General features: G+C 36.5%; 1 protein-coding gene across 1 annotated transcript; it reads right to left on the bottom strand.

Moving 5' to 3' along the window:
* Positions 1-2,482: 2,482 nt before the first annotated feature.
* Positions 2,483-3,228, bottom strand: sst2 (somatostatin 2). Its single transcript, XM_073848214.1, has 2 exons — positions 3,052-3,228; positions 2,483-2,897 (listed from the first exon to the last, which is right to left on the bottom strand). Exons 1-2 carry the CDS (start codon positions 3,187-3,189, stop codon positions 2,706-2,708), a joined length of 330 nt encoding a protein of 109 aa, XP_073704315.1. The 5' UTR covers positions 3,190-3,228; the 3' UTR covers positions 2,483-2,705.
* Positions 3,229-14,096: the final 10,868 nt, after the last annotated feature.

Raw genomic sequence — 14,096 nt, 5'->3', positions numbered from 1 at the left:
GTTGTTTCCGTGGTGTTGTAGTTCTTTATTTCACTGGTCCAAATATAATTTGCTGCATTTAAACTACAAATGGGACCAGCATGCAATAGCCAATTAGCTGTCTGTTATTGGCGCGAGTCTCTCTCGGATTGTACCGCAGAAGTAAAATGGATTTAACTTTTTAGCTATGGGGAAGTGCACGTTTAGCGATACTTGGCTTGAAAAAACTGAATATAGGGCTTGGCTAAGGCCAGTTGCTAACAACTAGATTTTTTTTCTCCCTCTGTGGAAGTTACTGCGTCTTCAGAATCGCAGTAGCAGAATACAGGTCAAACGACCTTTTTCTGTATATAATGTTATCAATAATAATAAGAAATATAGGTCGAGCTAGCTGACCGCCAGCCTTCGAAATACTTTTAAAATGTTTTTTTTTTTTTTTACTTGCCCAACCGAACAAACCGCCTGATTAAAACTGAAGTGACAAAAACAACTAGCGAAGCATCGAAAGGCAAGAAAGATTCCTATTTTAATACATTCAACGTAAACAGAAATTGATAATGGATATGTGTGTATTTCTGGTCTATTTGTGACATACTTTAAATGTAAAAATGTACATGCATTTAAATGTAACAGCACTCTAAAGAAACACAATGAGGTAAAAATTTAAAATGTATAGTTTATTTATAACATGATATAGTTCAGTAATATACCAAGTGAGCTTTTTGCTGAAAATTCTCACAATTACAAATGTTACATTTAATTTTAGCTCAATAAAAAAGTAGTTAGTCAAGTAGTTACTTACTATTAGACAATATGCAACATTAGCAGAGGCATTCAGCGTTTTGATCGAATCAGTTGAAATAACTCGCTCATGAAGTGACTTACCGCCACCTGCTGGTAATTTAGTGTGTTTAAAAGTATGCCTCCACACCCAACATTTCTAATGTATATATTTATAAATCAATAAATGTATTTAAAACATTAATATCACTTTTCATTTTGCAGTGTAAATTGTGTAATCTCACTGCTAACAGCCATTTAGAATTTATTGATAAATTCATAAAATAAATTTCAAAGGTAATGCATACATTTCAAAAGTAAAAAAAAAAGGCCTTTATAAAGGTAAATCAAATATGCAGATTTAAGATGTAAAAGCTAATAGAGCACTGATGAAAATATTGCTTCAGAATTTTTTTTTTTTTACGTCAGATATTTCTAGTGGTACTTTTATGGGGATATTTTGTGTGGAATAGTATCTGCTGATATGAAAAGTTCACAGTATATCGTAGTAATAAATTTAATTTATGACAGCCATGAAATTGTGTTTACTTTTTACATTAAACACATTAAATATTACATGTATGCATGTAATATAATATCTATTTCCATTACAGATTTCGGTCTTAAATTTCATATAAGGTGGTATTAAAAAGGTCTTAAAAAGTCTTAAATTTCACTTGTTCATATCTGCAGAAACCCTGTATCTATGCTGCCTTAAATAATCCGAGGTATCTCAGGAGGCAGGAAGTAAAGCTAACACTGGATTCGGACATGCCTTGATGCCTTCCTACCTTGGAATGCATTCCCCGAAAGCAGGATTTTTACGGTAGTTTAGTTTGTCACTCTTTTCACCCCTGACAAGTTTGCACCCCTGATTATGTAAAAAAAAAATAACATACTTTTTCAAACTTATCCTAGACAGTATGTCTGATTTTCCACCAAAATTAATACGGACCATCTTCAGACTGTCCTGCAGAAATGAATTTGTCGTGAATAGCTTGCCAAAGTGGACGTGAGGCTTTATCTCCTCAATGCTTTATTGTATTCAGACTAAACTCAAGAGTTTGACCTGATGTTACCCGCAGAGTTTCGGCACAGTGCTGAAGATATGAATCTTTTTGCAGTGAAAAAGAATCTGAATCTGACAGTTTGGCCAGATCTGAAAACCTAGTTTTTCAAACTCCTGTTAGACCGTTTGTCCCATTGTCATCAAATTAAACCCAAATCATCTTTATGCTTTTCTGGAAAAAAATTATCAAAAGCTCTTTGATATCACAAACACGCATAACTAATCATCACTTTAGTTGTCATGGTGCCAACATTTATCAAAGTCTGTATTTCTGCAAAGGCTTTGTTATATTGGCATCAAACTTTGTGTGTGTCATTGTCACCCCTAGTTGACCACCTGACATCAGTTTTGGAGCAGTGCCACCTATTGGTCTAAAGTGAGAAATCATTAAATAATATTACTAGTGATTGTATTTATATTTTTTCTGCTATTTTGAGTAAATCATCTTAAAAAATCTATGATTACTTAAAGTTCTTTAAGCGTTTGAACCCTGGGAATTGTTACTTGCAGCTATATTTTGTTTGTTCTTAAATGTCTAGCATACACAAGATTCTTATTTGTTTGGTGAGATGGCTTTCAGAACTTCTTTGTAACATCTAATATTATAAGCCCAGGAGCACATAAAATAACACCGGACGGAATTTTTATGCTGTATTCAGTTTATTGCAAGCAGTCAATGCTTCAGAGTAAGACAGATAAGAGACAGAGGAACACTCTTAACAGATAATGGCTACAATTACTCAGGCTCATTTGAAAGATGGAGACTGTCATATAACAATCATGATGAGTGTGAATTCAGGAAAGGGAACAAGAATATAATTGGCAGCATGTTGATTGTGGCAAAGGCCTCTGGTTTGGACCTGTTAGTTGCCTGTGGTTAGCAAGCCGTTCTAGATTTCCAGAAGTAGTTCTTGCAGCCTGGTTTTCGCTCTTTGTCTCCATTGTCTCTCCTCATTAGGTCCAGTCCACTCTGTAGAATCCCCAAAGATGGGCTGTCAGACTGGATGGCTGCTGGGTCTGCGTTACTGAGCAACCACTGAAGCTGTGAAAGGGAATATCTCTCTGGCACCTGTTAATTCAATTAAATCAGTTTTTTTTTCAGGTTAGAAAGAAAAACTAAAACTTTATTATGCCATTAAAAACAATATATGCTTTAAATATGGTGTATTACTGCTATTCAAATGCAATGAGGTTTAGAGTATTTAAACTTTTTAAAATCTTACCTCTTCATCAGTAGGAGTGCCATGAGATGCCTGTAGCGCAGAGTTCAGAACCATATGAGATCGTCCGCATGATATGATGCTTGCTGTCATTGCCAAACAGAACAGGGAGACAGTGAGGTGAAGTTGGGATGAGGCCATCGTTGCTGTCTTGAAGGATGTGGCTTGTTCAACCTTGGTTCAAGCCTCTCCGCTGCACTGTGCTCCCTAAGTGTGTCTTTTTGCTTATCCACACTGTGTTTTATACTGGTACCTTCTCTTACATAGAGTACAAATTAGTTACATGCTAATAAGTTTTACAAATTAAAAATTAACAAGTTCAACTGGTTGCAGCTGGTATTTGTAACTTCAAATACAGTTATATCTCATTTTCCATCTTCAGTAAAGTAATTGGTGTTTTTCTGCTGTCTAAACACAGAGTGCATCCACATGAAGCAGGACCCCTAATAAACTGCTAATTATCCCCCAATAAATCGATCTGTTGCTATAGAGTAACTTTGCTACCAATGTCTCTTGGTCATAAATTCTTGATGGTCTAGCAAAAGGATGTTACCAGGAAACAGGTCAACTTTTCCTTGAACAGTTATTGCCTACATTTTCTGCATGCACTATAAACCTAGGAAACTGAATATATAGAGTTTCGGATGCAAAAACCTTGATCTGTCGATCTGACTTTATTTCTTTTAAATAATAAGTTTTATCAGGCTCCTATGTTTAGGTTTAGTAATTTTTCGCTTTAACCCTCAAGCATCCTTCATTTAGCAGCCCTTAATTTGTCCTTTTTGTGGACAAATTTGGCCACGAATGTCTCGTGATCCCGTTTTTATTTTTTATTTTTATGAATGTTATATCACCATCTTTGATAATATAAAAACTATTAATTTATGCAACTTTTTTATTTTTATTTTTTACCCCTAAAATGAACATTATTTTAATAGAAAAAAAAGAAATTTTTAAAATAGAATTTAAAAAGAATTCTAGTAAGTTTATACAGCCAAAACCTAAAAATTTGGTGACACCTGGTGACATAAAATAGCATTAAAATACCCGTAGCCATATGGCTGTAGTACTCTGTCACTTATAAATCATTGTTGTAATAATCTTAACCTGTCAAGTTTTAGATTTTATCACAAGTTAAAATTGTAGAGATAAAAAAATAATAATAATAATCTGACTATGCTATAAGAAAAAGAGAGTAATCATTGGTTTTTAACCAATTAAAAAAATACTCTCGAATTTAAACTAATCAAACAAGTAAAATGGTACCAAATAGTACCAGACAGGTACAAATAAACCATAAACCTAAAAAGGAGCATGTTTCAGACATTTTTTTGTTCGGAATCATCAACAAATATTGAAGTAGGCCTTTGATTTGACTTTGAAGTGTGTGTGTGTGTGTGTGTGTGTGTGTGTGTGTGTGTGTGTGTGTGTGTGTGTGTGTGTGTGTGTGTGTGTGTGCGTGTGTGTGTGTGTGTGTGTGTGTGTGTGTGTGTGTGTGTGTGTGTGTGTGTGCGTGTGTGTGTGTGTGTGTGTGTATGCTTGCAGTGGCTGAAAAAAAAAAAAAAGCTCAGTCATTGGCTCATTCAATTCTTTGGTTTTGTATGTATGAGTGACTGTTTTAATTCAACAAAATAATAAAAAAAAAGAAAAAAAAAAAACGTGTTATAGGCTCATTCAATGCTTTCTATATGGGTTTGTGTATCACCCCTTCATTTATGTGTATGTATGATTTGCATTGTGTTGGATTCATTAAAGAGTTTTGTTGTTGTTGTTGTTGTTGTTTCAACCACTTAACTTTGTTGAATCCAGTCCATTTGTGTGTGTGTGTGTGTGTGTGTGTGTGTGTGTACCTGGTATTCATCACGTTGTGGGGACCAAATGTCCCCACAAAGATAGGAATACCAGTAGATTTTGACCTTGTGGGGACATTTCTCAGGTCCCCATGAGGAAACAGGCTTATAAATCATGCACAATGAGTTTTTTTGATGAAGTAAAAGTGTGCACAATCTCCTGTGAGGGCTAGGTTTAGGTGTAGGGTAGGTGTAGGGCCATAGAAAGTACGGTTTGTACAGTATAAAAACCATTACGCCTATGGAATGTCCCCATAAAACATGTAAACCCAACATGTGTGTGTGTGTGTGTGTGTGTGTGTGTGTGTGTGTGTGTGTGTGTGTGTGTGTGTGTGTGTGTGTGTGTGTGTGTGTGAAACACATTTCTTGAAATTATGCCTCTTATTTGAGAAACTCTAAACACAAATCCACAACTCCTAACTCATTTCCCCAAACTTCCTATATTGAGGTCAAAATGAAGCTCTCCACTCAAAACTATTCAATCTTGCTGAAAAACCAAACTTTGCTTTCAGACATGACACACAAATCCTCAAAAACAAACACACTACAACACAGTTTTACACACTGATGAGATAAATTCAAAACAATACTACAAAAACAATACAAATAAAAAACTTTTCACATGATGAACACAACAAATCTATTCCTTTGCAAGTGTTTTATTCCTTAATTTAATGTACTGTAGAGTACAGTACAAAACAGCAAAAAACAACAAAATAATTATTCTGCCCAGCATCCTGTCTTTGGTCTGGGACAGGCCAAAGAACCTCTTCAGCATCACAGGCTAAATTAGCCCTGGCCAGGCAGCAGGGGTAAAATCCTCTTGCATGCCTGATCCAACCCTGGCACTCATCAACTAAAATATATGAGACTGCTTGTCTTCTTGCCCTTGCTCTTCCTCTGTCTCTTCCATGTTGTTGTCATCATCGTCCTCCTTCTCCTCCTCCTCTTCCTCTTTCACCTCCTACTCTTCCTCTTCAAAATTACACATTTCTGTATGTGGGATATTGATTGAAAAAGACTGGATAGGATTCACAGTTACACTTGTACTAGTGGTCTGACAAAAAATAAAAAAATAAAATAAAAGCACACAACGTCATTGTGAAACAGAAAAAAAAAAAAAAAGAAATATGGGCACAAAGGTGAAAATAAAAATAAGAAAGTCCACTGTCAGAATTTGTAACTCCTGTGTTGTCCTCTGTCTATATGCTTTCCAATGGAAGGTTCATGAGATGTACCTTTGATCTATTTCAGAGAACTGCTTTATCATTGGTTGATCTGTATTATCTTCATTAGTGAAAGTCAAGATTCACTTGAATAATTCATGGCAAATTTACAAAAAGTCTAATAGAAATGTGTAGAATATATGATTGACAGTTTAGGACAACTAGATCAAAAATTTTGCATTTAGGTAATGATTTATACGATGAGCTAATGACTTGATGTTTTGAGGGGTAAGACTATTGCACAGAGAACTACAGTATATAATACATTTTGAGCAACATGACAATAGCAACTGATAATGTAGGAAACTGCAGACAAATGTATATTTAATTTCTGATCTGAGAAATGCACCAAAGTGACTGACAAAAACTTTTATCCTTTTATCTCCATCGAAGGTTCTGATTGGTGGGTGCTAAATTTTGACTCCTAGTGTTTCCAGTTGGGTAATTGTGTGCTAATTGAGCTCAAACTTCGCAGACTTGAGTGAACAATATTGAATGCTTGTGCTTATGACCTCATGGTGTAAGCACTGAGAAATGTAGGGATTTGTGTGTAGAGTTTTGAAGTAACAGTTCACCAAATATAACTCATGTGTCAAAGCAGGGAATAGTGTTTATAGTTTAGGGAAATGGGTGTGCTTTTTCAAAAATGGCATTATAGTTTTGAAATTTTAGTTCAAAAGACTGGTTATAGTGTTTTAGCAATTGAGAAAAACTGTAATGTACTGCCTTGCCCAGGGCCAGAGGCCTTATCCTGTTTGAAAAACCCACAGCCGCAGTAATTAATGGAACACCCAACCTATTATCTGATAGCAACACTAACTTAATATTAATTGGTACCTGACCCGAACCGCACCCGCATTAAATCTCCTACATGAGGTGGACAAAACACATTTTTCTATATTCTACATTTTCATATAACACAAACAATAAAACATTGGGCATTCAGAATTATGAAACAGAGCAAAACACAAATAAAAACGTTCTGAAACTGCAGAATGTGTTGATCTGAAGGCAGCTTAACATGACCAGTTTCTCTGTTAGATTAAATGTTAATATATATGTATAATATATGTATAAAATTTGCTCTTGCAAAAAGCTATCAGTGAACGCTCATACACAGTTTGTTTATTTGCAAACTAATAATAACGGACTCGCAATTCATGTATGACTCCTGTATTTCACTCTAATCGTATTTACCACAATTAAGAAGCTTGTTTGCTTTATTCAGTCCATACAGACTAGTTCTGACTTTATATTTCTTGTGTGTTTGTTGCCACCAATCACTGCACAAGTTAAGGTTATTTATGATGACGAAAGCATGTTATTGCTAGCATTCACCCAAGGACTCAATTTGATTTTTAACCGAGCAGAGAGAATTTAAAAACTTGTAATATGTTAACAGGCCTTTCTGACCACAATTTGATTTTAGTGGCATTTAGTGGTAAATTATCTAGTAAGAGATTCAATTATTTTGTAAGGAAATATGATTCTCATGGCATCCCAAAATGCAAACTAGAAGTGCGGTCCATCAGACAAATGGGGTGATTTATTAATCTGAAAATATCAGGGGGGTTTTAGTAAATTTAATGCTACAAATAAAAAAACATACTGTCCATTGGATGAATTCACATGTTTTAGAATAGATTAAAAAATGGGACCTTGCTTTAAAAACTGCAAATAGATCAAAGTTGGTGGTAAAGACACTGAGAAAAGTTAAGGCTGATTTTTTTCCTGAGAATAATTAAAGAGGCAAAAGGTAATTCTAAAATAATCTGGAATCAGTTCAACTATTTAAAAGGAGATAAAAGAAATGATAGGACATCACTTGAATTGATGGTAAATAGGAAGCTGACTAATAATAATAATCCAGCTAAAGTGGCCGAAGCACTTAATTATTGCTTTGTTGATTCTGTAGTCACAATTGCACAATGTTTTTCTCCTAAGTATACAGAAGTTTGTCCGGTTAACACAGTGGAATAAGCCCTTACTTTAAGGGCAATCACTGAATTAGATGTCAGAAGAACAATTACATCACTTAATACCAGTTATTTTGCTTTACATCCAATGCAGTTTGGCTTCAGAGCTAACTATTCAACTGAGACGGTTATTTTACTGAAAAGTCTCTATTAGACAAAATAGGGGTTGATTGAGGTGGTGTTTCTTGACCTCAGGAAAGCTTTTAACATTGTAAACCACATAATTTTTGTCTAAATTATTAGGTTTTAATTTTTCTTCAGATACTTTAAGATGGATAGAATCATACTTGTCAGGTCGCTCACAGTATGTCAGTATACAGAATTATAAGTCAGCTTCCCTAAGTATATCCACTGGATTCCACAAGGATCTATTCTGTGTCCTTTGCTTTTCACGTTGTACATCAATAATATTCCACCTGTCTGTCCTAATACTAACATCCAAATGTATGCGGATGACATTGTTATCTATATACATGGAAGCAGTGTGCCACAAGTTGCAAATGAACTTACAGAATCATCGGTTCATGTCACAGCTTGAAACAGTGCGTATGTTTTTACCAAAACTAATAGTTCAAGTGTAGTTCCAGATGTGTTTGTATTAGAGGAAAGACTACAAGTTGTATCTGAATTTAGGAGGAGGAGGTGACATGAGGCCAAGTATGGTGACCCATACTAGGAATTTGTGCTCTGCATTTAACCCATCCAAGTGCACACACGCCGTGAACACACACCCGGAGCAGTGGGCAGGCATTGCTGCGGCGCCGTTGGGGGTTCGGTGCCTTGCTCAAGGGTCTCACCTCAGTCGTGGTATTGAGGGTGGAGAGAGCACTGATTATTCGCTCCCTCCACCTACAATCCCTGCCGGACCTGAGACTCGAACCCGCAACCTTTGGGTTATAAGTCCGACTCTCTAACCATTAGGCCACGGCTGCCCCATTTAAGTACCTTGGTGTTCTGATTGATTCCAGACTTTTATTTAAGGCTCAGGTTAAAAAGGTCTATAACCAGGTCAAATTTAGTCTGTATTAGTCTGTCAAATTGATGATTGATTCCATGATAATTTCTTATATCACTTATTTGTTTAACTACTTGGTCGCATACTAGTATAATTACTTTGAAACCATTGGAGTTTCTGTATAAACAATCACTAAAAACTCTTGATAAGAAATCAGTTCAGTTTTATCATTGCTGAATACTAAAAAAAAAAATAATAATAATAATAACTTGCTAAGCTGGGATCACCTGATCAAATATGTAGATATTTGTCTAATGTTTAAGACTATTCATAGCCTGACTTCACCATTAAACAGTTTGTAAATATTAGAACAACTGCTCTCATTTAAAAAAAAAATGGTTACTGACAACTCAGCACTGTCAACATTAGTACTGCATTCCTGACAGTAGACTTCTTTGTACAAATTTCTCTTGGCCATGTTGCTTTCTCCTGTTGCCATCTTTCTCCTTTACCTTATATTTTATTTTGTCTAGATAATTATTTTTGCATTTTAGTTGTGATTTCTGTGTATTCACATTTTTTATTATTGTTATTTTTTTTTAGTATTAGTATTTTATAGTTTATAGTTTAAATAGTATTTTACTTTTTACTACCTTATCTTTGTGGATGTTCTGTTTTAGTTTTAAGGGTGACTTCTGTCTAGGGTCTACAGATGAAGTGGTGCCCTCGAAATAACATAGGTTTCATAGACAATTGGACAAGATTTTGGGGCAGACCTGACCTGTTGAAAAGAGATGGTCTTCATCCATCCGGATGTGGAGCATCTCTTCTATCTAGAAATATGGCACATAGTCTTAGAGTTTGCACTTGACTAACTGGGGCCCAGGTCAGGAAGCAGACAGACTGGCTAAACCGACCGTCTGCTAGCCGCCTCACGTCACAGAAATCAGTTAATTCTCAGCACATAGAGACCCTTTCACCTAGATATCACACTATAGAGACTGTGTCTGTTCCCCAAGCTAGAAAATACAAAAAACGCCTGAATCAAATCAAGACTAACAATTTAATTGATGTTCAACAAATAAAAAATATATATAATACAGAAAAACAATTGATAAAGCTTGGCTTATTGAATATCAGGTCCCTTTCTACGAAAGCACTTTTTGTAAATGATATGATCACTGATCATAAGCTAGATGTGCTCTGTTTGACAGAAACCTGGCTAAAACCAGACGATTACATTATTTTAAACCAGTCCACCCCCAAGATTACTGTTATAAACATGAACCGCGTCTACAAGGTAAAGGGGGAGGTGTTTCTACTATTTATAGCAATATTCTCAATGTCTCTCAGAGAACGGGCTTCAAATATAACTCGTTTGAAGTAATGGTGCTTCATATAGCATTATCCAGAGAAACAAGTACTAATGATAATTCCCCTGTGACATTTGTACTGGCCACTGTTTACAGACCACCAGGGCACCATACAGACTTTATTAAAGAATTTGCTGATTTTCTATCCGAGTTAGTGTTGGCCGCAGATAAAGTCTTAATAGTGGGTGATTTTAACATCCATGTTGATAATGAAAAAGATGCATTAGAAACAGCATTTATAGATATTTTGAACTCTATTGGGGTTAAACAACATGTGTCAGGTCCTACTCATTGCCGAAATCATACTCTAGATTTAATACTGTCACATGGAATTGATGTTAATGGTGTTGAAATTCTGCAGCAAAGCGTTGATATCTCAGATCATTATCTAGTCTCTTGTATACTCCAGATAGTGAAAACTGTAAATTCAACTCCTTGCTACAAGTACCATCACTTCTACTACAAAAGACTGCTTTGTAAGTAATCTTCCTGACTTATCTGAATTCCTCAGCATATCCAATAGCTCAGAAAAATTTGATGATGTAATAGAAATAGTCTCTTTTCTAGCACTTTAGATACAGTTGCTCCAGTGCGCTCAAAAAAGATGAAGAAAAACAGTGTAGCACCGTGGTATTACGATCACACTCGCGCCCTAAAGAGAAAAGCACGAAAAATGGAACGCAGCTGGAGGAAAACAAAACTAGAGGTTTTTCGTACTGCTTGGAGTGAATGTAACTTATCTTATAGAAAAGCATTAAAAACTGCCAGATCGGATTACTTTTCGTCTCTCTTAGAAGAAAACAAACATAACCCTAGGTATTTGTTCAATACTGTGGTTAAATTAACTAAAAATATAGCAGCAACAGGTGCAGACATTTCCCAACAGCACAGCAGTAATGACTTTATGACGTACTTTACCTCCAAAATAGACACTATTAGAGATAAAATTGTAACCATACAGCCTGCTACAGTATCGCATCAGATAATGCGCTGTAGATCTCCTGAGGAACAATTCCACTCATTCTCTATTATAGGAGAGGAAGAATTGTATAAACTTGTTAAATTATCTAAACCTACAACATGCATGTTAGATCCTATTCCATCTAATCTACTAAAGGAGGTACTTCCAGAAGTCATAGACCTTATAAATATTATTAATTCGTCATTATCATTAGGATATGTCCCCAAAACCTTCAAACTGGCTGTTATTAAGCCACTCATTAAAAAACCACAACTTGACCCCAATGAATTATTTAACTACAGACCAATTTTGAATCTCCCTTTTCTGTCAAAGATACTGGAAAAGGTAGTATCCTCACAATTATGCTCCTTCTTAGAGAAAAATGGTATCTGTGAGGATTTCCAGTCAGGTTTTAGACCATATCATAGTACTGAGACTGCTCTTATTAGATTTACAAATGACCTGCTCTTGTCAACCGATCGTGGTTGCATCTCCCTATTAGTGCTACTGGATCTTAGTGCTGCGTTTGATACTATTGACCACAACAATATTTTAAAAAGACTTGAATATTATGTAGGCATTAATGGTAGTGCACTAGCATGGTTCAAATCGTACTTATCAGACCGCCATCAGTTTGTGGCAATAAATGAAGAGGTATCATTTAAATCGCAAGTGCAGTATGGAGTACCTCAAGGCTCAGTACTAGGGCCATTACTTTTTACGCTTTACATGTTACCCTTGGGAGATATCATCAGGAAACATGGTGTTAGCTTTCATTGTTACACTGATGATACTCAGCTCTATATTTCTTCGCAGCCCGGCAAAACATATCAATTCGAAAAACTAACAGAATGCATAGCTGATATTAAAAACTGGATGGCGAATAACTTCTCACTGTTAAATTCTGAAAAAACAGAGGTGTTAATTATTGGACCTAAAACCTCCACAAGTAATAACCTAAAACACAGTCTAATACTAGATGGCTGCTCTGTAAATTCGTCGTCATCAGTTAGGAACCTAGGTGTCCTATTCGATAGCAATCTCTCCTTTGAAAGCCACATTTCTAGCATTTGCAAAACCGCATTTTTCCATCTTAAAAGTATATCGAAATTAAGACCTATGCTATCAATGTCAAATGCTGAAACATTAATTCATGTGTTCATGACCTCAAGGGTAGATTATTGTAATGCTTTATTGGGTGGTTGTTCTGCACGCTTAATAAATAAACTCCAGCTGGTCCAAAATGCAGGAGCTAGAGTTCTTACTAGAACCAGAAAATATGACCATATTAGCCCGGTTCTGTCAGCACTGCATTGGCTCCCTATAAAACATTGTATAGATTTTAAAATCTTACTAATTACTTATAAAGCCTTCAATGGTTTAGCTCCTCAGTACTTGAGCAAGCTTCTATTGCATTATAGTCCCTCACGTCCACTGCGTTCTCAAAATTCTGGCAATTTGATAATACCTAGAATATCAAAATCAACTGCGGGCGGCAGATCATTTTCTTATCTAGCGCCTAAACTCTGGAACAATCTACCTAACACTGTTCGGGAGGCAGACACAATCTGTAAGTTTAAATCTAGATTAAAGACACATCTCTTTAACCTGGTTTACACATAAAACATTAACACATTTCTATAACTCAAATCCGTTAAAGGATTGTTAGGCTGCTTTAATTAGGTCAACCGGAACCGAAAACACCTCCCATAACATCTGATGCACTCGTTGCATCGTAAAAAGAATGCCATCTACGCTACTATTAGTCTGTTTCATTTTTATTCCAAGGTCACCGTAGCCACCAGATCCAGCCTGTATCCAGATCAGATGGTCACTGCAGTCCCCCGGATCCAGTCCGTACCCAGCTTAGATCATGGATCTCCACCTGGAGATGACTTCAATAGCCGTGGATGTCTACCAGATGAGCTCCAGAGATGGATCATCAATGAAGACCTCGCCAACCTAGACGGCCATCGGTGCCACACCACGGGATCCTGACGAGTTCTGTACAATCAGACATTGGTACAAACTGCTGGTTTCGTCTGGCCAGAGGAGAACTGGTCCCCCGACTGAGCCTGGTTTCTCCCAAGGTTTTTTTCTCCATTTCTGTCACCTGTGGAGTTTTGGTTCCTTGCCGCTGTCACCTCTGGCTTGCTTAGTTGGGGACACTTTCCAGCGATATCGTATACTATTTGAACCGAACTGGATGATGATATCACTGAATTCATTGATGAACTGCCTTTAACTGAAAATTGATTATTTACAATAATGCGTTACTTACAACTATTGTGCTGTTTAAATACTGTGCAGTTGCTTTGACACAATATGATGTTTTATTAACAAGGTTCGGGAGGAGCACGTTCAGATAATCAATCCATTCGGCACAGGTGCAACTTGTTTAACCAATCATTGAATTAGCGCATCATCTATATATTGCCAGCCGTCTTACCTCCATCCAGCAACAGTTTCTTGGCATTCTGTTTGGCGTTGGTCAAAATATCACAGTCACAAAGATGAAACCTGTACCGGGGTTTTTTGGATCATCCGTTGCAATCTGCCGGCCTTAGATTCACTTCGCCTCGCTCGACACCACTAGTCCCGCACGACTCAACTATTCACTTTTTCCGGCCGCAGCGCTGCATGTAGTCAGACCACCAGCTCTCGTAGCAGTCGCTAGCGCGAGACGGGCCGTGTTGTTAATTATTTT

This window comes from Garra rufa, chromosome 10 (assembly GCF_049309525.1).
Source record: "Garra rufa chromosome 10, GarRuf1.0, whole genome shotgun sequence".
Taxonomy (NCBI): Eukaryota; Metazoa; Chordata; class Actinopteri; order Cypriniformes; family Cyprinidae; genus Garra; species Garra rufa.
This window is presented reverse-complemented; position numbering and strand designations above follow the sequence as displayed.